This window comes from Schistosoma mansoni, chromosome 7, assembly GCF_000237925.1.
Source record: "Schistosoma mansoni strain Puerto Rico chromosome 7, complete genome".
NCBI lineage: Eukaryota > Metazoa > Platyhelminthes > Trematoda > Strigeidida > Schistosomatidae > Schistosoma > Schistosoma mansoni.
This window is the reverse complement of record NC_031501.1, coordinates 1,495,351-1,519,578: the sequence shown is the minus strand read 5'-3', so window position 1 is coordinate 1,519,578 and position 24,228 is coordinate 1,495,351. Positions and strand designations below refer to the sequence as shown.

The 24,228-nt window shown below is 36.1% G+C and overlaps 1 protein-coding gene across 1 annotated transcript; it reads right to left on the bottom strand.

Moving 5' to 3' along the window:
* Nucleotides 1-12,169: 12,169 nt before the first annotated feature.
* Nucleotides 12,170-18,799, bottom strand: Smp_127750 (hypothetical protein; the record flags this gene model as incomplete). Its single annotated transcript, XM_018798588.1, has 6 exons — nucleotides 12,170-12,308; nucleotides 14,857-15,009; nucleotides 15,992-16,316; nucleotides 17,161-17,406; nucleotides 18,482-18,682; nucleotides 18,724-18,799. The coding sequence occupies 6 exons, from the start codon at nucleotides 18,797-18,799 to the stop codon at nucleotides 12,170-12,172; spliced, it is 1,140 nt and encodes a 379-aa protein (XP_018653515.1).
* Between the last annotated feature and the right edge of the window lie 5,429 nt (nucleotides 18,800-24,228).

Here is a 24,228-nt window from a genome sequence, read left to right as displayed (position 1 = left end):
GCACAGGTTTTTGTGTATCATTGGGCCGATCAATAAATTCACTGCTCTCTAATTGACGGGTATTATCACGTTATACATTAAGAGGGCATTCAGACAGGTAAGTGATATAACAAATACTCGATGAATGAAATAGAAATGTATCCAGGGATAAAGTTGAAGGGGGGGGAAAGGTACAGGATAATCAAAATTTTGTTGTTAAGTTCTATTATTTACAATTTACCCTCTTCAATAAGGAATCAATTGATGGTTATAATTTTCAAAGAATTCAATCTACTACTACTATCAATGTTATTGGTGAGATTATGTATTTAGATGGAACATGTAAAAAATGTCAATTTTTTTTTGATAAATATCTTAAATGAATTCAATATAACATGATTGATGTAAAAGGAAAGGGGTAAGAACAAGGATATTGAATGATGAATGAATTCGGAATAATGAGAATAGTCTGTGAAATATTGATTTTCTTTCTATGGAGATTAGTTGATAAATATTTATGCTTGTTATCCTATATGATGGAGTATAGGCCACCTATCAGCATTCTCTATTCAATTCTGGCCTGGATAATCCTTTTCAGTTGTTTCCAGTTATTATTCATTCTTTTCATGTATGCTGCTAATTCACGACATAGTGTGTTATTTGATCTTCCTCTTTCTTCACCATTCTTTACAACAGATAGATAATAATTTTAATAGTTGAGTTCATGAGTCGATTGAATCTAGACCATCATAGAAAAGCTGGAAGCACTGAACAGTCGTTTCGTTCTATTGTGGGACTCCTCAGAAATGCGCATTCACAGCCCGGCACCGCGAGATTCGAACCCAGGACCTTCGGATTTTTGCGTGAACACTTAACCTCTAAACCATTGAACTGGCATCCAACAGTGTTAATGTCTAACTTCAATCAAGTCATGATTTTGAACAACTAGTAAAAATGTCCAATAAAAAATCCCATTATTATTCGTACTTATACAATCATTAAGAGAATATTACATTAACACCGTTAGCTGCTGTCTCAGTGGTCTAGAGGTTAAGCGTATGCACAAGAAACCAAAAGTCTTGTGACCGAGTCTTAAGTACGAGATCATAGAAGCGTACTGTTGAGAAGCCGCATACTAGAATAAAATGGTTATCCAGTACCTCTAGGTTTTCCATGGTCATTGACTCAGGAATTCAACTGTTAAGATTATGATGCATTTTTCCTTGTTTTTTGAAATTAAGTGCCTCACTTTCTGTCTTTCTCCTTAACATAGAACAAACTTTTGTAATTTTTGATTGTCCTTCATGGGAAAAACCGGACGGCTGTTTCGTCCTGTTGTAGGACTCCTCAGCAATGCTCATCCACTATTAAAATTACTCTAATATCCACAAAAACCCTTTCTGATATTAAATATTTATTTATTGATTGCGGTGAATTTACATGTTTGTTTGTTTTTTGCCCCCCCTCCCCTCTAGTTTTGTTCTTTCATTATCAATGTATATAGTTTCTGATATAGTTGTCAAGGCAATGAAACGTTTTATTTTTACAGGTTAATAAAAAGAAAAGATCAGTTAATATTATTCTTATAAAAAGTATTGACCTTTTTAGTTTTTGTGTTGTCTGTTTTTCAATATTTTTTGTTTTGATAAGTGTAATGTACTTTATAATTTCATATTGTTTTAAAGGTTATTCTCCTCTGTATACAATTCCACTCAACATGTACAGATTCAGAAGGGGTTTTGTGGAGATTTCAGTATTTTCATAGTTGAAATCATGAGTCAATGGAATCTAGATCACCATGGAAAGCCTGAAAGCACTGGACGGCCGTTTCGTTCTATTGTGGAACTCCTCAGCAGTGCGCATTCATGATATCACATCGTAAGATTCCAACCCAGGACCTACCAGTCTCGCGCGCGAGCACTAAACCGATAGACCACTGAGCCGGTATCCGATGGTGTTAATGTCTAACTTCAATAGATCCACGAAATTGAGCAACACATCTACCATTGTCTTCAGTGAGTTCCTATATCACAACAGATATGGTAGAACTCCACCGGTCACTGCTTCGATTGACTCATGATTTTAGCTAAGAAAATACAGAAATCTAGACAAAACCTCTTCTGATTATAATCATATGCTCACTAGTGACTGAATTCAAGAAATATTTCCTGGAGTTTTAGTGAGAAGCAGTGACCAATGGAGTTCGACCAGGTCTGTTGTGAGATATCAACTCACTGAAGACAATTGATGAACAGTTGCTCAACTTCATGGATTGGTTGAAGTCAGACATCAACATCATTGAATGCCGGCTCGGTGGTCTAATGGTTAAGCGCTATGGCACGAGACTGGTAGGTCCTGGGTTAGAATCTCACGAGGCGGGATCGTGGATGTGCACTGCTGAAGAGTCCCACAATACTGCGAAACGACCGTCCAGTGCTTCCAGGTTTTCCTTGGTGGTCTAGCTTCAATTGACTCTTGACTTCAACTATGAATATACAGATACCTGTACTTGATTTGAAGTTACATTTTTAAATCTAAGAACTAGTAATACTATCTAGTTGCTGAGAAAGAAATGAATAGAGTAGGACTCGAATTTGCAATCGAGTGTTTGAAACAGACTAGTGTCATTAATGATAATACAAAGATGAAGAAGCAATAAACAGAGATTTTATACTGATTTGAGGTTTCTCAGAGATGGAAACTAATGTACGCCTGTTACCCCTCGTGGAGGAGCATAGGTCATCCATCAGTATTATCCATACAACTCTGTATTGGACAATACTTTCCAGTTTTTCCAGTTATTATTCATCATTTTCATGTATGCTTCCAATTCACGACACAGTGTGTTATTTTGTCTTTCTCTTTTCCGTTTCCCTTCAGAATTCCAATTTAGTGTTTGCCTCGTGATGCAGTGTGATAATTTATGTAATGTATGTCCCATCCACTTCCATCGTCGTTTCCTCACTTCCTCTTCAGTTGGGAGCTGATTTGTTCTCTCCAACAGTAGGTTGTTGCAGATGCTTTCCGGTTAACGGACATTCAGCATCCTATATAGACAACTATTTATAATTACTTGTAAATATATGATGATGGTTGTGATAGTCCTACATGTTTCAACTCCAAACAACAGAACTAGCTGTCTTGATGTCCGTATTAAATATATTGATTAACAGTTGTTTTGAGTTCTATATGTTCATCAGCTGTAGGAATGCTGCGTTTGCTTTGCCAATCCTCATATTCACGTCTGCATTGAATCTTCGTTATCGATCGATGATGCTGTTCGGGTACATGGACGTTTCCACATCTTCTAGAATATCTTCATCAAGTATGATTGGGTTGGTTTTCTCTTCAATTGTAGGAATGGGGCTCTTGTTTTGTCAATCCTTTACTTTACTTTTGTATCGCACTCCCGGGCAGTATTTCATCCCTCACACTTAATGAATGATGAAGTGTGGCGAATATATATTTCATGCCTCCTTATACAAATGTTTATATGTTTAAATAAATAAATGAAAACACTGAACTCTATACTCACAAACAATTGATTAGTTTTAAATAAAACAAATCAGTCATTAAAGTTTACCTTTCTAATGTTCAACTCATTCAAAATATCAATTTAATAAATATGAACAATTCATTTATAACAAGTAGGTCATGCATATCATCATTAAGATTATAATAATGATAATGAATAAGAGATTTTAGGTCATGATGATGATTTGGATGATGATGTTTGTTATGTCGTTGATCTGTCTATTCACTTTCGTGCCGAGGATAACTTATCTAATGTAGATTAAGACCTTGACTCGATAGGCTGACTGGCTTAACCTTGAGGCTAGTATGCGTGAGTTCGAAGTGGAGGTAGAGAGACGAAAACTATTCTGTCACCTGATTGGCTATCAGGCACGTGCGATAGAGAAGACAAGACAACTAGAACACTACTCGACTTATTCCAAATTCCGATCTGGTACCGGATTTCAGATTAGTATAAAAAGATATATGAATAAATAGATGACTAACACAACCACAACGTACAACAATTAGGAAAATACAATTATTTTCATAGTTGAAATCATTAGTCAATTGAAGCTAGATCACCATGGAAAACCTGGAATCATTGGATGGCTGTTTCGTCCTATTATGGGACTCCCCAGCAGTGTGTGTCCACGATCCCGCGAGATTCGAACCCAGCACCTACGAGTCTCGCGCTGGAGCACTTAACAGACAGAACACTGAGCCGACATCCAACGTAAAACGAAACGGCCGTCCAGTGCTTTTCAGGGTTTTCCATGGGTGGTGCGAGCTTCCATTTGTAATTTCATGATTTCAACTATGAAAATACTGAAATCTCCACAATACCCCTTCTGAAATACAATTATGTCCAAAACTATGGGATTAGAGTAGAAAATAGAGTATAAAAGATTACGTCTAAATTACAATAGCTTTGGGACAGAAAGTGCTACAGTAGTGAATCATACATCAAACGAAAGCTTATGATCTGTAGAGTAGATTAGGGATAAAAATAAATGTTAACGTTTTACAAGCTTTGAATTAAATGTAATAACGTCTCCAAAAATAGTTTCCGTAGTTTGTCAAAAGCTTTTTGTTACTCTGTTCACATCAATGATAATGATGATGATGAATTGGATGATGATGTTGATGATTTGGATGATGATGATGATGAATTGGATGATGATGATGATGAATTGGATGATGATGATGATGGTTTATTAGTTTATTCAGTTTCTAATTTGAAAGAATTCCACCATAAATATAAAACTTGACCAATAAAATCAATTTCATGTTTCCAATTATGATTTATTCATTTTCAATCATCTTGACTTTATATTTCATATGCTTGCATATAGATACATGTATTCATATCCCATGACAAAAGAAATATCTATTTATAGAAGTAATTGTTTTGACATTTCTTTATTCATTTCAGGTCATGTAACAATAACATAATGATTCCTTCTTTGAATTGTTACATATATACATACATAGATATATCGGTATATGATTCTATTCTTCCTCCCCCCCTTTATCCCCCTCCCTCAATTCTTAATAATCAACAAAAAATCATGAATCTTCTATTATTCAATATTTTTATTTATTTTTTTTTAATTATTAATCTTGTTTTTTTCTTTTCTTTGGTTTTTTTTTCTTCTATATATTTTAATTATCTCAAGGTCATTGGTTGATTTTTGTCGATAGGCTCATGTTTAATATCGACTGATTTCAATAGTTGCTGGTATCCTTCCCCCCCCCTCTCTCTGTCGCTCATTCTCTCTCTTTGTAACCACATTATATATTGCCATCTAGAATTTCAATTGTTTTCAAACGGAAGTTTGCAAAAATGTTTTTCTCTAATTATTATTATTATTATTGTTTATTAAATGATGACTTCATAAAAACAAAAACCTTTTAATCTTCATGTGTCCATATTTTTTGAGCGCACGCGCGCACCCGCGAAATGAGATAATTGTATTGTTGTTTGTTTTTTCCCCTATTTCTTTTTCTTCTTTTCGTGTTTCATTTTAAATATTTTTGTCATGCAACGACTGATTAGTTCCTTGTTTACCACCTCTCCCCCCCACTTTTTTTTTCTTTTTACAGTTTTAATAATTATCATTTAATGAAAAATTGAATTTCTGATTTATTCAAGCGAGATTATGATTTTTCTAATCGAAAAATTTATCAAAAGATGTAATGAGTTTGCTTGTTTTTTTTTCTATACAAGGTAAGAAGATATAAAACGTGATGAAGTAAGATTTTTAGAGAAATACTATCGATTCAGTGTATTTTATTGAGTGGGTAGTCAAGATTAGTTTTCACATCAAGAGGAGCATTGGACAAATGTTTCGTCATAGTTGAAGATTCTTCAGTAATAAGATGGTGATTAGAGGTGGTCAACAGGAAACCCTGGACCCGGATTTCGTGCTACTTGGCACTCGTCAGCAAGGTGTACCTATAATCTTGAGGGGACTGGTGCTCCCTGACAGATTCGATCCCGTGTCACTCAGCTTCACAGTCAGAGACGTTACCACTGAGCTATTCAGGCCGTGACCGACCTCCTGTAGGACTGAGATGTAATCACAATCCATTGATCACCACCCAGTGATCAATGGATTGTGATTCTTTAGTAATCTTTACCCAATTTTTCAATAGTGAGATGTTTCATTACTGATCATCATTGATCACAATAGATCTACATCGTAACTTAGCTGGAGTTGCTAATGAGGGTTATTACCTATCTAGCTCAATGGTTAGAATATAACGCTTTCGTTGTAAAATCTGTGGATATTAGATGCAGTCCGGTATGCTGAGTCATATATATACATATATATATATATACTTAAGAGGAGTCTCATACTGTGATATATTGGCTATCAGCTGCCCTCAAAGTTTTCAATGGCTTTTTAGTTAGTAATAATTAATGACGGAAATTACCTTCATATTGTATTTAAGTTTATAGCACACAAGACAATACAAATGTCAAGACAGTTCTACTGCATGGGGCGGAGACGTGTAGAACTACGAAAGCCATCATCGAGAAGATACAGGTGTTTATTAACAGTTATCTATGCAAGATACTTCAAATCCGTTGGCCAGACACTATCAACAATAAGCTACTGTGGGAGACAACAAACCAGATTCCATCCATCGGGGGGAAGAAATCAGGAAGAAGTGCTGGTAGTGGATAGGACACACATTGAGGAAATCACCCAACTGTGTCACAAGGCAAGCCCTCACATGGAATCCTGAAGGTCAAAGGAGAAGAGGAAGACCAAAGAACACATTACTTTGAGAAATGGAAATAGATATGAGAAGCATTAACAAAAGTTGGATAGAACTAGAAAGGAAGGCCCATGATGGAGTGAGTGGTTTTGCAGAATGCTAGTCGGCGGCCTATGCTCCATTGGGGTAAATTAGTAAGTAAGTTATAGCACATAGATATATAAGTGTATTGTATTATATTTCGTATGTTTTAGTCACGTTTCTAATTTGTTGGATCTAATTAAGGAGTCAGCAAATTTAAGACGAATATATCTCCCAAAGTATATGACGTTAATTTATGAATATAAGTATTTAAAATGAGCCTGTTAAGGTTGGACAGTGTCTAGCACTGAAATTCAGGGGTTCGTTTCATTCTATTTGGAATGTGTCAATCGGGTGTACCTTCAACCCAATACTGGTGCTCACACTGAGAGTTAAACCCAGTACCGTTTGCTTGAAATACAACGGCGTTATCCACTGGAATACTGAACTCATGTACAAATTAGGTTATATAATGTGCATGGGTTTTATTTGAAAGAGTTTTTATGTTCCCATTATTGATCGAACCATGCTTCACGTCAGCCACTGTTACCCACTATTCAACTTTACAAAAATTTATGCCTATATAACAACATTAAGGCAACTTATTGAAGTTGCATATATGAAGAAAGCGATGGATCACTTGTTGTCCTTAATATAAATGACAGAGAGTGATGAACCTTTATACATCAAAAGAGTTCATTAAAGTTAGTAGATATTGAAATCATTCGTATCTAACGTATGTCTACTTCAATTAGTTGTCAATAGGATTCAAATTGTGAAATTACTAAACAGAATAAACATACATCAATCAAATTTGACCTCTTTATAAATAGAAAAGATTATATCTCTGTATGTGTATTGAGTGGTTAAATATACTTCATCAAATCCTTAAAAAGATTGATTTATTGTCGTTAAGCTTCTAACTTAAGGGGAGGAACGGAATACAGTGGACAACTCGGAATCAAATAGAATAGTTGGACTTTGTAGATGATGTAGTTCTTCTATCCATGCACACGAACAAATACAAGTGATGATAGCCAGTGTAGTGGCAGTCTATTCATCAGTAGGTCTCAATATACACAAATGAAAAGGCGAGATCTTCAAATACGACACAGAGAATACTAACCTAGTCATACTTGATGGAGAAATTCTGGAAGATATGGATGCGTTCACGTGTCCTTGACAGCATCATCGATCAACAAGGAGAATCCAATGTAGACGTAAAGGCAAGGATTGGCAAAACAAGCACCGCATTCCTACAGTTGAAGAACATATAGAACACAAAACAACTGTCAATCAATATCAAAATTACAATCTTTAATATGGACGTCAAGACAGCTAGTTCTGTTGTATGGAGCTGAAACGTGAAGAACTATCACAACCATCATGATATGTGTACAAGTATTTATAAACAATTGTCTACGTAGGATGCTGAATGTCCGTTAACCGGATACCATCATCAACAACCTACCGTTGGAGAGAAGAAATCAGCTTCTAGATGAGGTCGCCTACCAGCATTCTCCATCCAACCCTATCCTGGGTAATCCTTTCCAGTTGCTATTCATCCTTTTCATATGTGTTTCTATTTCCAAACGTAATGTGTTCTTTGGCCTTCCTCTTTTCCGTTTCCCTTCAGAATCCCAAGCTAGGGCTCGCCTTGTGATATAGTTTGATGATTTCCTTAATCTATATCTTATCCACTTCCAACGTCTTTTCCTAATTTCCTCTTCAGCCGGAAGCTGGTTTGTCATCTCTCAGTGGATGTTGAGTATCTTACGCAGACAACTATTTATAAATATTTGTAAATATATGATGATGGTTGTAGTCGTTCTCCACGTTTCAACTCCATACAACAGAACTAGCTGTTTTGACTTTCTTAATGAAGATAATGACTTTGATATTGGTTGACAGACAGTTGTTTTGTGTTCTATATGTTCTTCAAATGTAGAAATGTTGTCCTTACTTTGCCAATCCTCTCCTCTACATCTGAATTCGATCCTCCTTGTTGATCAATGATGCTGTGCAGGTATGTGCACGTTTCCACATCTTCCAGAATTTCTTCATCAAGTATGATTGAGTTGGTGTTTTCTGTGTTGTATTTGAGGATCTTGCTTGTCCCTTTGTCTTTTTTGAGGTCTACTGATGCTGGATGCTGTACTATCATACAAATATATTCCACAGTCAGTTAAAACGAATATTCCATTGAACATACATGTCACGTTTAGTTAAAATCTATTCTTACAGTTTATTTCAGGGTTCTAATACAAGTTATATATTAGTTTTGCTCATTTTTTGTTTAAATGAATTAATAGAAATGACCTAAATTTGAACTTTCCTCTTTCAGTAAAATGAATATATATATAAATCTTTACATACGTTATAAATCAACTCCAATATAATCAACGAGCAGAGAGTTTTTTTTGGAAAAATAATAGTATTGTAGTGAACGAGAACATAAGTGTGTATGTGTGTGTGGGGGGGGAGGGGACAGAATCACTTAGTAAAATCTAAGAATCATACAGTAAATGCTTCATGAGCAAAATATCAATTCATTGTCTTAGACTTCATTGTTCTTTCGATTCCATACCAATCATTCTCTGTTCTCGTTCTCTTTTCTTCGATGTTCTTAACCTTCTACCATCAGGCATTTCACTTTCGATTGATGATACATACTACTTATATCTGTTGACATCAGTAGTACACATCACAGTAATATTGGATATTTGATGATGAATTTTCATGATATGGGTTGAAAGAAAATAGGATAGATCAACATTCTGTACGATTCGTAGCATATATCACAAAAAAATGACCTCAACTGTCATTCAAAGTGATTATTCTTTTTGCGTTTATTTGACATTTTTCTAAGGAAAATTGTGTTCATTAGTCAATAGTCGTTTTATTCCAGCTTGTTCTGATAATTAATTTGTAAGTATCTTTGGTCGATTTCCATGAAATGTTTCAAAGAAATTATCAACTTCAATCGTTGACATGAAAAACAGTATGATTCCATTTCTTGTAAATTTAACTGTGTTGCATAAAGTGGTGGTTACTTGAACTCTATAGTCCAGCGGATAGCGAATTGGGAGTTTGAAGAAAAAGAACTGAGTTGTAGTTTCGACACGAACATCAACACTGAGATAGAGGTACATCAGGTTGATGAATCCTAAATAAGAAGAAACATGAGTTTCAGGTTGCGTCACTAGCCATGATTAAACTTTGATTAGATACGCTTGTAAATTGATGGCAATATCAAGACAGTCTGCTAATAACGTGTATATGACGAGAATGACTGATTGACTGTAATTCTTAAGATCAACACTTCAAAGATTCAAACCCTTAGAAATGAACTTATTACTTGTTGATTGAGTTAGCTAGATTTTAGAACCAGCAATCTCAAATAGAGTGGTTAGCGTTTCAAACATTTTGTCAGTCATTTACACGCAATGTGGAACCTGACACATGTGTGCTTCGGTTGAGATTGACATACTACATTGGCATAGGGAGACAATAGAGAAGCAGAAGTAGTAGTAGAAGAAGAAATAATTGGAGATTTTTCAACTCAGAATCCAGAAGAAGAGAAAAGTGAATATAGTTATACCATTACATAAACTCCTGACCCTTGTCACATAGCGACTTTAATCATTAGTTTAGCTAGTTGCATGGACCCTAACCAAGATAATTGTACCTAGCAATATCACTCATTTCAAAAGTTAATGACTTTATGATCTGATGTCTTAATTTGGTTACTCTTAGCTATTTTCCAACTTATTCCTACACTAACTAACATGCATATTCCATCTTAATTTATCAATACAAACTTATTGCCTTATCAGTGTTAACTAATCTAAAACATGAAACATGATCAAAAGTTTTCCCATGAGATCAAAACAGGTTGATTAATATGAACAGCTGTTCTATTAAGAAAAATAAATAAATAAAACTATTAAGAGAGTAACAACAAACCAATAAGGGAAAAAGGAAAGCTTTCTTTTAGTTTCATCATATGTGAAACTGACTCAGTTGTTTCATGAATTTTCAAAGGGAAAAATACAAATTCAATTCTACGAAATAAGAAAAACACCACCATCACCATAGCAACAACAACAAAAACAACATGGCTTTGGGTGATCTAAACATTCCGTAATACATGTTGATCATCTTTTTTTAGTGTATAAAGTTTATCAGTCATTATGACTTATCTATTCTAAGTATTACATAAGATTTTTACATAATGACTAAAAAAATATATTTTGTACAGATCACAATTCATTTTATAAATGATAATCAATTGTAATTTACTTGATAATAATAATACATCAGATGATTTACTGACTTCAACTGGAACCCAATGTTAGTGCTCACATTGAAACTCGAATCTAGTACTATTAAGATTAAATTCTCAACGCCTTATTCACTGAACTACTGAATCCAAATACTCACTAACCTCTTCAAACGATCTGAAAATGTTACTAATCATTTTTTTTAATTTCCCACCCTCGACATTTGAAGGGAAGGGTACAGGGACCGAGTTTCAGTGTAAACAACACAGACGCTAACATATCCAGCTGATAAATCGCGCACCGAATATACTAAAACTAGTACCACAATGCTAGATAAAAGTGATATGTTCAGAATGATCAAATAGCAATGAAAAATGATTAACTGCAACCCTGAAAATCGACAATTGGAAATTATAAACCATTACCAATAAAATGGCAATGTTTCAAAAATGATCAGTCTTTCAATAATTTACCAAATCTCAAAGGAATTTACCATACAATGATAGACGGTTTATCATTTTATAAACTATATTTTATTTCCATTATATGTGAATAGAGTAACACGCGTAAGTAAAAGTAAAGAGTCAATATACAGAGGAACCTTGACGACTAATAGTATCTAAGCAAATATGACTAGTTGTTTTTTGAAAAACAAACAAACAAATGAAATCCACTTTTTTAGAAACTTAATTTTATTTTAGTATTCAAATTAATTTAATTAACTAATTATTTAAAGTATGAGAGTTTAAAAAATATATTAAGTATGAAAACCATCACTTGATATACTCAAAACATATTTTGCAAAATGATTTAAGCTACTTACAAGTAGTGTAAATTGAAAACAAAAAAAATATGTGGGAATGTTATGACGACAACAACATGAACAGATGGTTATTACATAAACTGTCCCCTAAAAACAGTTCTAGGGTAATGAATTCTTGGTCGTGAAGAGTTGTTTTTCTTTTCATCTAAAGGGAATTGTGATAGGGAAATATGTTGATAAATACTATTTCCCATAAAATAACTATACAACTTAAAAATGAAATATGATATCACAAATATTTGGGAATTCATTGAAACATTTGTCAATCAACTCTTATCAATTTCATTAATGTATTCATTGTTTTGCCTTTAGGTCCGAGACCACCATGTAACCAAGCTGTACCATCATTACTACATACTGCAGAGACTGCATATGCTCTTGGTTCATCAATTGTACCAATTCTAAAAGGATAAGGATATAAATAGTGAGTTTTGTATTAGTGTAAATATATTAAAAACGAATTATGGGTAGCGGTGTGTTGATGTTTGGAAGTACGATAAATGGAACCTTGAAGTCGTGATTTATCGAATTGAATTGGTAAGTTTACTTCCTTCAATCAGCTTCTTTCCTATTACCCTCTATGCGTTAACGGATGTATGAAATTTATTTATCCAAGAGCGATTCTTGTATTTGACTTGTCTTTTTTCGGTTATACATTAATGCAAATTAAGTCGATGAATATGTAAGAGGTTAAGCCTGATGTATATATTTCGTTAACATTATTATTTGATCATATGGTTTCAAATTGTAGTCCTATAATATGACTCACATCCAAGAACCTGGTGAATGAGATTTTGGTTTTTGAAGTTCATTATCCTTTAATTCAAGTTATAGGCAGATATTCACTTTTCAATTGTAGTATATTTTATTCACTTTATTATTATTATTTAAACACACAAAACTTGGTACAAGGAGACAATAAATACACGTGCGCCACACAAATCTCATTTGATTTGTGTGAGGGCTGTGATACTGCCCGGGTGCCCAAACCGAACCAGGTGGCTTTCTTAGGGGGCCACAACCGGAGCCTTTGACCTAAAGATCTGATCCACAAGGCAGTGAAGCATCGTAAGGAGATGCAGTCTCATGGTAGCTGGTGATCAACGACTGATTCATACGCCATTTGTTCCCTCAGGATACTGGAGACCATGTACACCATTGGTTTGGAATGAGGGGTTTTCCAACTCCCCTAGGAGGACTTTCCGTGTCCACCAACTCGGTTAAAGCGCCGGACGTTCGCTTTTCGTCCTCTCAATTTCGTAAACAACACTCGTGATGCGAGAAGGCAGTGAGTATGACTTCCCTGGCGTAGGCTATATACGTGTGGCCATATGAAAGCATTTCGAGAGGGAGAGCGTACTCTCCCCACTCTCAGCCATACCAGGGCATTTGGGAGCATTTAGTGAATAACTAATCCAATTATTACATTGTTTAAATACTTCTCACTAGTATTTATATCTATTAAACTTATATTCAAATAAATATGCAATTCTGTTACTTTCTACAGTTCTCAATTATTGTGTCTCGTTTGGATTTAATACCATTATCATGACTATTGCAACAAATGATTGGAGATTTCGGGTGATATGGTTCAAAATCAGTCACAATGGTGTAGATGTATTTATTAATTACTTCCCCTCAAATCTTAAATTTCAAAATTATCTTACACTTTTAATTGAGTTAATTCATTCTTACCTCTTGAATTACATTATCTACGCCTGATGTTCCCTACTAACACTGGTACTATTGCTACTATTATAACTACTACTCTGGAATTTGTTTCGATTAATGCATCTCAGTGTGCTGATGCGGTATGATGGCTTGGACTGATGCTCATATGTACTATGTTCTACGTTGCTTTTAACTGATTGGCTGACCATTATCATGAATTCCCAATACTATTCAAAGTACCATAATTGGCGTGGTTTAACTTATGCATTTATTCAAAGTTGTCTACCAACATATCTTTGGGGTATATTGAAGACTATTTAAAATAACTATTGATGCTTATCAGAGAATCTAAGAAAGGTATTACAATATATCTGTTTATATTACAACAGCAGCTGGGAGAGTGGCGAAAAGTTTATGAAACAACCTTAGTTTTCCTTCAAATATCACTTGCTCTTCCACACAATAAAGGGGATCTATTACTGAAGCCATTACATTCATGTTGCTTTATTCAAAACATATGAAACACTTGTGTTTCAACTATTTAGTTAGTACTTCAAAGTCTAAATTGGTGCTAAATGTAATTTCAATAGTGATACAGAGGAAAAGATTTGTAGATCAGATGGATAATTTTGATTATCAGTCGTATATTCAAGTTCGTGACAGTCTGTGATTCTTATTATACTGATAATGGGTACAATGCTGACATTTAACATTATGCTCGAAGTATCTGAGGCTAAAAGCAGAATGAGTATGAAAACTAGGATGTATCGCTGTGGTTAGTTAAAGACAAATTATTTTTATTTTCACATTTGATCTATTCCTTTGGAACTATACCTCTTGTAATCAGTTTTACTTCAATTTCTGTGGAGTCGTGATTCAGCAGTTAAGACTATTAGGTCACTGGGATTAAAGCCCACTCAATCTACTTCAGTTTACGCCACTGGATAGTATCACTAGCTTTCACACTTAAACTGTAGTTCGAAGTCAAGAACATGTACATGAGTAATGATAATAGTAATGACAATAATAAATATTGAGATTATTTTGGCTCGCTTGCAATTCATTTTGTCGATTCCCTTTCTAATACACTAATGTGAAGATTTGGATCGATAGAGTTTTGTGCTAGACACCATGTTGACGTTCAAAATCGAATGAATATTGAATAAGGTGACACTTTGAAAAAAGGTTATGTTTACGCTCATTCATTAATAAAATCCTAACAAATGCTGGCTGCTTGGACTAACATATTAAGAAAAAACCCAACATATTAAAACTTACTCGTAAATTGTTGGTTTAACACTACTACCGTTTTCATCATACTTTAAAAGATATGCTGAATTAAGTGGGCCATGTATTAATGCATTGAAACCTTCTCCTGTTCCAATAAATAAACCACCAACACCTGGTATTATACAATGACCACGCCAACCACTGAAAGACACAAGTGTTTAGACATAAATAATAATAATGGGAGAAGTTCAGTTAAGAAAAATCAAACCAGCTAACGAGGTTATTCTTACTTTTATGAATAAAGCAAAAGAAAGTTACAGCAGAATTTCCACTGGCCTCAATTCTGAGCCATTCCTGATAAAGTCTCAAGCCACTATATTGCACCACCTCTAGGACCCCAACCAGGGAGTCATGAAGGACTAACATAAGCCAGTCTTGTACAGCTTTCTTTCATACCACAACATCGTGTCATACACCGACCACCTCTCCACTTTTCTCAACCGGTCTCAGAGTCGGAAAATAGTGCACGACGTGGAATTCACTGGGACAACATTCGTAAGACATGTCCAAGCCACCGAAGTTGATGTTTCGAGATGGTGATACCAACTGAATTGCCGTCGCTGTGTCCGAACACACGATGCCGAACCTCTGCTGTGCTAACATGGTGTTGCCACTGGGTTTCAGCAATCCTTTGAAGACAACGATGGTCAAACACAGAGTCGTCTAGCATGCTCAACTCAAAGAGGCCAGGTTTCACAAATATAGAAGTAAATTGATCTCATTGAAGTGTTGTGCATCCGATCTTTTACACCCAGATTAACATCACGAAGGTGCCAAAGATGGCTCAGATTGGCATAAGCCACTCTGACTTTCGTCATACGTTAATTGATCTCATCACCACCACCAGCACTTACGCAGCTACCTATATACATGAACTTCCCGAATACTTCTAACTTCCTACTACCAAGATTGAGTTCAGGTACAGGGTCCTGTCAGCCTTTTAAAGCACTTTGAACTTAGAAATTGCAAAGCACATATCATATCTACGAACACTGATTACCAACTGGTTAGATGCGGATTGTAAGGCTTGAATATCATCGCACAGTAAGACAATATTGTCCGCATACTCAAGGTCAAAAGTCTTTCTTCGGATAAAAGACCCACACTATTCATACTAACTTACCTTTGATAGGATGGTGAAAGTTGAATTATATCAGACTTTTGTTTTTGTTCAGTATCTTTAATAAAACTTGTTACAACTGTACATGATGTCAATGGATATTCAAGGCGACCAGGCCAATTGCATGGTTCTTTCTTTTTATTATGAATTATTTTCCATTTTAATAAATCGACCGAATTACTTTTACAACCACCAATAGTAACTAATGTACATGGTGTGATCGGTGTTGACGTATGATAACTTCTTGACGATACTGTTAAACTGGAATCGGCTTCGCAGTAAACGTATTTCATTCTTTGTTGAGGCGAATCCATATCAATCAAATTACCTGTTAAGAATAATTTATGAAATATTCATCATAAAAGTAGTTAAAAATATATTACGTAATGATAAACCGATCGATAATCCGATATGATCTGAAACAGAGGAACTTGACTGTATCATTGTTAGCGGACCGAATTTTCGATCAGTCTTTGTTAGCATATATACATCCTGTAAGAATCGCCTTGATATAGCCATTCCTTTGTTCTGTACTATATCTTTATATACAATCTTTCTTTTATATATTACCACCATTAAATTAACTACTTCTACAAATTCGGTGTTCATCTTGTTGTGCTAATGAGGTATGGCAACTTGGACCGATGCATATATATGCCTGGTCCTACGTTGTAACTGACTGACTGACTAGAACAAGTGGATTGTGGTTAATATTGAAATTCAGGAAGTACGTTTTGTCCAATTTAGAACTTGCAGCTATATTTACCTATACTTCAGTTTTGATGCTTACATTAGGACTCGAACCTAGTTAACTCTATCATCTGGGAGGGGAGGAGATTCGTAAGATAACCGAGTCCGAGGATAAGCTTCAATCACTAAATAATGTTTTATAAATGTTCTGCATTATTTTGTAGATTTTCTCAACTACATTACATTATCTTCATCTATGTTGATACGAAATGATGGAAAGGAAAATAGAGTAGTTAGTTAATAATCAGATAAGTGTAACTAATGGGTATTATGATGAGTCATCAACTTGGAGGTCACCTGCTATTTTACTCGAATTGTATCCACTATTCCTACTTTCCGCCTTCATATAATCTTCCCTTGATACAAATTTTTATTAACTGGAGAAGACACTGATAACAAATGTTGAAAAGTAGTTAACCTACCATATAATAAGTAAATATTCCCTGCCTTTCTTTGACTTCGTAGAGAACCTTCTCGTCCGATAATAATAGCTGAAAACGTATTCTCATCATTTAGTGGACGTATTATTTGGGCAGAATGAGCTGACAACCCAGCTCCCTGAGGAAACCCAGTAAGCAATGGTTCATTCAAGGCAGGCGGTAGCCAACTATTCGACTGAGTGTCGTATGTATGTATACCTGGTATTCTGATATGTCCATTCCATCCCCCTTTATTAAAATATGTATCACCATGAATGTTAAATAAGAATCGTAACAATTAAATAAGATAGATGTCTTGTATATGTCTCTGGATCTAAGTATGTTGCACAATACATCTAAATTTCGATGTTAAATGATTGAAGGGAACTAGTGGAAAGCATCGGGCCTAGGTCTCATGCTAGTTAACATTTACCTCCAAAACAAATCCTTGATTTTGAGGGGGCTGACTTCCCCAGGGGGTTCCAACCTGCAACACTTTAACACTAGTTGACATCAGTTCGACTACCACGAAAAGTGTCGCCCCCCTTAAAACCACGAGTTCGTCTTGCTGACAAACGTTACCTAGCAACAAAATCTAAGTGCATGGTTTTCTACCGACTATCTTTGACTATGAAGCCACAACACATACTTCAGGCGATGTTAGATTAGCTCAATCAGTGGAAAAATGAAACTTGATCAATAGAACTCTACTAGCAATAAGAACCAGGTAACCACTGGGCATGCCGAAGTAGATCCGACCCCACTAACCCTGGGGGATAGGGTTGATTAGTCACATGATGAGGCCTACTCTACAAGACAAATAACCGGATTAATAAGATACAAATAATAACAAGCGAATTGATCAGAATGGACTGATTTTACACTCGTGGGATAGATCTATAAGGTGTACTCCCACTTTCGGCAAGCCTTGATGTTATTCAGTGTCAACTGAAGCTCAGTAACTGAGCCCTACAATTCTGAGAACGCGACACCGCTAATAATTATATCGTGTTTTGACACGTGATGATAAAATTAAGGAATTCGTCTTCTGGATGAGAAACTACGATCGATCGACTAGAGAATGACAAAAAACGATCGGCCGTACGATAACCCTACCTACAGTTTTAGTTAGTCTCTAGTTGAGAGAGGGCAGGTTAAGAAATGAAGAAAAGTGCATTTTCATAAGTACCTACTATTCCTGACACCACAATTCACTGTAGATATACTTATAGACTTCAAAGATGAGAACTACACAACTACAATGTTACTACTTAACATACTTTCATATTAACATTCATCAAAGGTGATTGATACACAAACTTACCGATAAAAACAAGATATCTATGCTTGAAGACTAGACACGTATGTTGACTAAGAAATGGTGAGTCTGAAGATGTAATTTCTATCCATTGGCCTAATGTAGGATAAACTTGTATCTTGTAAAAGCAGTTGCTCGGGGTTTTACATGATGCATCATTAGAAGTTATTCCACCGTGCAAATAGAAATCTCCCCTTACAATAGCACCTGGAATATTTCATTCAGACCATATAAACAATACTTTATACCAGCATGGTTTTGTAGCCCAGGACCAATTGTGCCATTTATTGCATTAACCCACTGAAGAGAACATCGCTTTGCCATTTACTAAAGTTTAATGTTATGTAACACACGTGAAATGAACATTTTCAGCAATTTTGATATATTCAGTTTTCATTAGTGGATACTCGTAAATGTAAAGGCACGAAAAGTGAACTGAATATATTAATAGTTGAAATATAATCGGCAATCTTATCCTACTCATTAATTTTACGAGCTAACTGATTGAAATCTGAACAGGTGAAGCTAAAATGATGACAGTACAATTTCGATAGTTTAATTAAAGTTTAAATAGACACTAGTATAATCTTGTCGAAAGCTAGACTGCAAAATATAAGTGAAGGCTGAGACTATAATTTATGGACGAACTAATGAAATTAGAGATAGAAGTTATTGGACTTCGACGCAAAATTCATTCAGCCATATATGGTTAAATAGGATTTTGGGGTAATAGCTGATGACATTTCTTGGTAAAATTTACGGTCCCATCCGTGAATGTAGTATTTCCATCTCATAAAATCTAAATTTAGAACCACAAGCCGATTTTGTAGCTGATTGTGCAGCTACAAAGTCTAACAGAAGTGAAAATATAATAAACTTTTCACAGATAAGAGCAAACAGATGTCCACTCGCAATATAGTTTTTAGTATATATGTTTCAATAACTAGCTGATAGTATATATCAGATAAAACGCAATCATCACCTCCTATTTACCAAAAGATATACTGAGAATAAGCTCAACTCCGGTTCGTAATTTTGCAAACGACTTAGCGACCAATCAGAGTAAAACAGAAACCACTATTTCCGCCATCTTTGTAAACAGTGGCGGCTAGCTTGCTTGTCGGCTGACGTTTACGTGTCGCTGTAAAATTTAAGGCTTTCGTAAGCTGAAATTCCGAAATTTATGTGATACTTTAGGTTTTGGTGCTAATATTTTTTTAGGAAGTCTCGTTTTCTCGGTTTTGGCTACTGCTACCCAGGCCAGAGTATTCTTTTCGAGGTACTATGATAATTATAAGTATTCGAATTATTGTATTAACTAGGAATTCCGAAAACGGTGCAATTTAACTCAACAGAACTAGGTGAGCACAAACGAACGCACTGTATTTAGAATTCAAATCAACCAGGAATCAAGTACAAAACAATCATTAGTTCATACAAACAGTAGTTGTGCTTCATGGTTTATGTGGTATCATGTTGAACCGTTTTGTTTGGCAGTCGTTAATTGAATGTTTGCGACAAATCCTTGTTCTCATTTTGATTGCAACACTAAGCGCGCTGTTTAAAAAGGACAGTGGTATTTTCCTCTGGGTATATTTTATGGTATTGTTCGTTTAATTACAGATAAAGATTACTGTTATTGCTTTAGTTGAATTTATTTCAGTCAAAGTAATCCCCAAGAGTACCATATTTTTATAGAGAGGTTTATCATCTGTACTTTTCGAGTATAGAAACAAAAAACTAAGGGCAATGGCATTTATTTTTCTTCATTTAGTATATTTTTGAGTATTTTTTGTATGCATAGGAGTTGAGGTTTTTTTTAGCTACAGAAGTAAGATTTTTTGTCTTTTTATTGTTGTTTGGTATGGTTATATACAAACCTCTGTTTTTGTTTGTGTGTTTATCACCTATCAAGCTTTATGAGACATCCTATCTAGAGATTAGTTTTCGCTCTGAGATCACAAGACAAATAGATAGACATTGAAAAGGCAACAGGATCGGTTGAATTACATGCCAAAATCCTGAAACATAGTTCATAATATAACGCAGCTCCATTGACTGTGATATTCAATATGTCACTTGACCAAGGTGTGTTACCTATGGACTAGAAGGATGCAGTCGTCACTCACATACATAAAACAGGATCAAGACAACTTCCATCGAACTACGGGCCTATCAGTCTTACCAGTGTGGTAGTTGAAATACTGTAAAGAATAGTCAAAAAGACCATGATGATATTTGTGGAAACCAATAACTTGTTAAACAGCGAGCAACATAGTTTTATAAAGTGTTTATCTTGCACAGAAAACCTCCTCATAGCAAGCGAGCATTGAAAAAAGGCTCTGGACAACGGAAAATCAGTGGATGTGGTCTATATGTACTTCAACAAAGCATTTAACAAGGTGTCATCAAACAGACTACTCTTGAGGCTAGAAAATCTTGGTATTGCTTAACCACTCTGGAAGTGGCTTAGGGATTTCCTAGTAGGTCGTAGACAGAAAGGAAGAATAAATTCGAAGTGCTTCACCTTGTACCAGTACCGAGTGGAGTATCTCGAGGTTCTTTCCTAGGTCCTTTTCTTTTCATACTGTATGTAAATGATCTCCCAAGTATTGTAGAGTTCCAAATGTTATTATACTCTGACGATGTAAAAGTTTGTCGAGAAATAAAGGGAGATGCCGATACAAGAGCACTTCAGGCAGACTTAAATGTTGTGATTAACTGGCCTAAAGAGTGGCTGATGCCTATCAACGCGACAAAGTGTGTCTACATACACTTTGGGGATACAAAGGTAAATAGGTGCAGCATAGGAGAAATGCCGGTACCTGTGGTTCCGTTTCACAAGGATCTTGGGGTGACAGTGAGTCATGCTCTTAAGACCACGGCCCATTGCCGATAGGTCACAGCTAAGAGGTTTGGAACCCTCTGGGCTCTAAGACGGACATTTGCCAAGTTAAATATTACCATGTCCACTGCAGTATACACAACCATACGGAGAACTAAGCTTGAGAACTGCATTCTGGCTGCAAGCCCCTGTTTAAAAAGTGACTCAGATATCCTGGAAAAAGTACAGAGGGCAGCTACCCATGCAATCCCACAACTCCGGAGTTTATTATACAAAGAGCGACTTGAAAATCTAGACGTCTTCGCTCTGTGCTATCAAAGAATAAGAGGTGATCTGATTTTGATGTATGGAATGATTTTGGACCTAGTATATTCTCTCTTTTTACTCCCAATAGAGCGGAACATCTCAAAGGACTTAGAAGGCGAGTAGAAAAGCCAAGAACTGATGAAATACCCATGGCATACAGGTTTTCACACCTAGTCGTCAATTCTTGGAACCTGTTACTCGAAGCAGTGGTGTTCGCACCTTCAACTGACTCATTCAAGAGAAGACTGAAGACTCATAGAAACATACTAGAAAAGGAATAACATGGGCCGTAGGTCTTCTGTCTTTACTACACAAATCTTAATCTTTTACAAGCACTTAAGTTACAATCAGTTCCACGTAATCTTCCACATTCACGCGGTCAGATAGTTGTTAATTGAGTCCCGTACGTGAATAATTGTTGCTCACTTCACAGGATTCACCATTATTTAAAAAGATAAGTTGTTTTAGTCTGCCGCGATCCCAAAATACAATTAAATACCGATGACTTAGAATTATTTGCTGGCGAGTTTGTTACGGGAGAACTGAAGACATTTGGCCGATTAAAACCTTTTTACTGAACATCAATTTACTGTGTTTTTGGATGTGTTTGTTTCACTTAACCCTTGGACTTGTTTGTTTATATCATTCTTTTCGGACATTTTGGTTTCTTTTGTCATTGGTTTGGTATTTGGGAGTTTTTGCTCCGGGAACCTACAAAATTGAAGGTTTGTTTTGTAATTGTTATAATTATTGTTGTTAGAACGACTTTGGTCGATTATTTGTGGATTGCGAATAAACTTGGTATCTTATTTGGAGTTTTGGTTCTCTTGCCTACTTGGGTTCGTGATTTGTGAATATCGACGGCCAGTACTTCAATAGTACTTCAATATCGGAATTATAACTTTCCAGTGGTTTTCTAAGTTTTTCTGCAGCATAAAAATAAGGTATATGTGAGTGAGCAGTAACGTATTTGAACTAAGAACAATCTCGCTCCTTACTTGCAACAGTGACAACGCCATGGGACACTGAAAGTGACTTTGAGGTTTGTGACTATCCTCCTGACCCGACACCCAATATTCCCATCTTTTTCAGTATGGGAAGGATAAGTGGCTGTGTGGTCTGTGTTAGTCCCGGAAATGGTAATTTCCCAGTTGATCCCACTTTCTTTTGAAAGCATCGACATATTCTAGTTAAGGTGTTACCGCGCGAATTTAACAGGTACGTAACACCTAGTATGTTTACTAGTGATGTCCCGGAACCTGACGAAACACTCAAACGGTCGATTCTAAAACGCAGAGATCTAACCGACCGACAACGGTTAGACCAACCCCTCAATAACATCGACCTGTAACATGGTTCTGCGACAGATATGTTGCTTAGGATGAGAGAAGTGATAGGTCAAAGAACCATCGACGGAGGCCTATTCAAACAACTTTTCTTATCCAAACTCCCAAAACAGGTGCAGGCAGTTCTCGTCTCGTTCCAAAACAACGCCCTAGACGAACTAGCTGCATCTGCCGATCGAATTCTAGAAATAACCGAATCCGCTAGCCCCGAGGATTTTTCCGTCAAGGAAAAACCTCAAACGACCCAGAATGACATTAACGAATCATGTCATACACTAACACGATATCTTAAATTTCGTAATGATCGTAGTCGGTCAAGAACCGCTCGAAGAAGCGTATCACGTAGGCGATCTGTCTCTCGACCACGAGAGACAGATAATCCCGACTGGTGCTGTTATCATAACCAGTATGGCAAATCTTCTAGGAATTGCAGGAAGCCCCGCAATTACCCGAACACTAAGTCGACTGACACACATAAAAACTCGGAAAACTTCCCGGCCGGCACGCGTTAACAGCAACCGTAGCCGGCGGACACAGCCGTCTGTTATACGTCACGGGTGTGACTACGAAAGCTCACTACCTCGTCGACACTGGAGCAGAAGTTAGCGTTCTTCCCGCAAATTCCAACGACAGACTTCACGAGTCTGCTTTAAGCTTACAGGCGGCGAATGGAAAACCGATCGCTACTTACGGTAAAAGGTACGTTTATCCTAACGTGGGTTTACGCAAACCCATCCACTGAATCTTCGTTGTTGCAGATGTGTCTATGCCAATCATTGTTATAGACCTGCTACAATACCACAATCTACTTATCGACACACGCTCACGAAGGTTAATAGACGGAAACACTGAGTTATCTGTTTGCGCAACTCCTTTTTCTGGTTAAAATTATCCGCGGTCACAATTAAGCACGCCATAGACCCCTTATATCAACCAATACTCGATAAATACTCCGGGATATATCAGCCACAACCAAAATTACCGTATGTAACCAGCAATGTTACACATCACATTTCGACTACAGGACCACCTGTATTCTCAAAAGCACGACGACTGGCCCCCGAAAAGCTTAGGTTATCCAAAAACGAATTCAACCACATGATAGACTTAGGAATAATTCGGCCGTCAAATAGCCCTTGGTCATCTCCCTTGCATATGGTCCCAAAAAGGACAGCAATGGTTGGCGTCCAACTGGTCTTAAGGAATCCACAAATGGTATCCAGCTACGGTTCCAATTACCAATCCGTAAAAACATG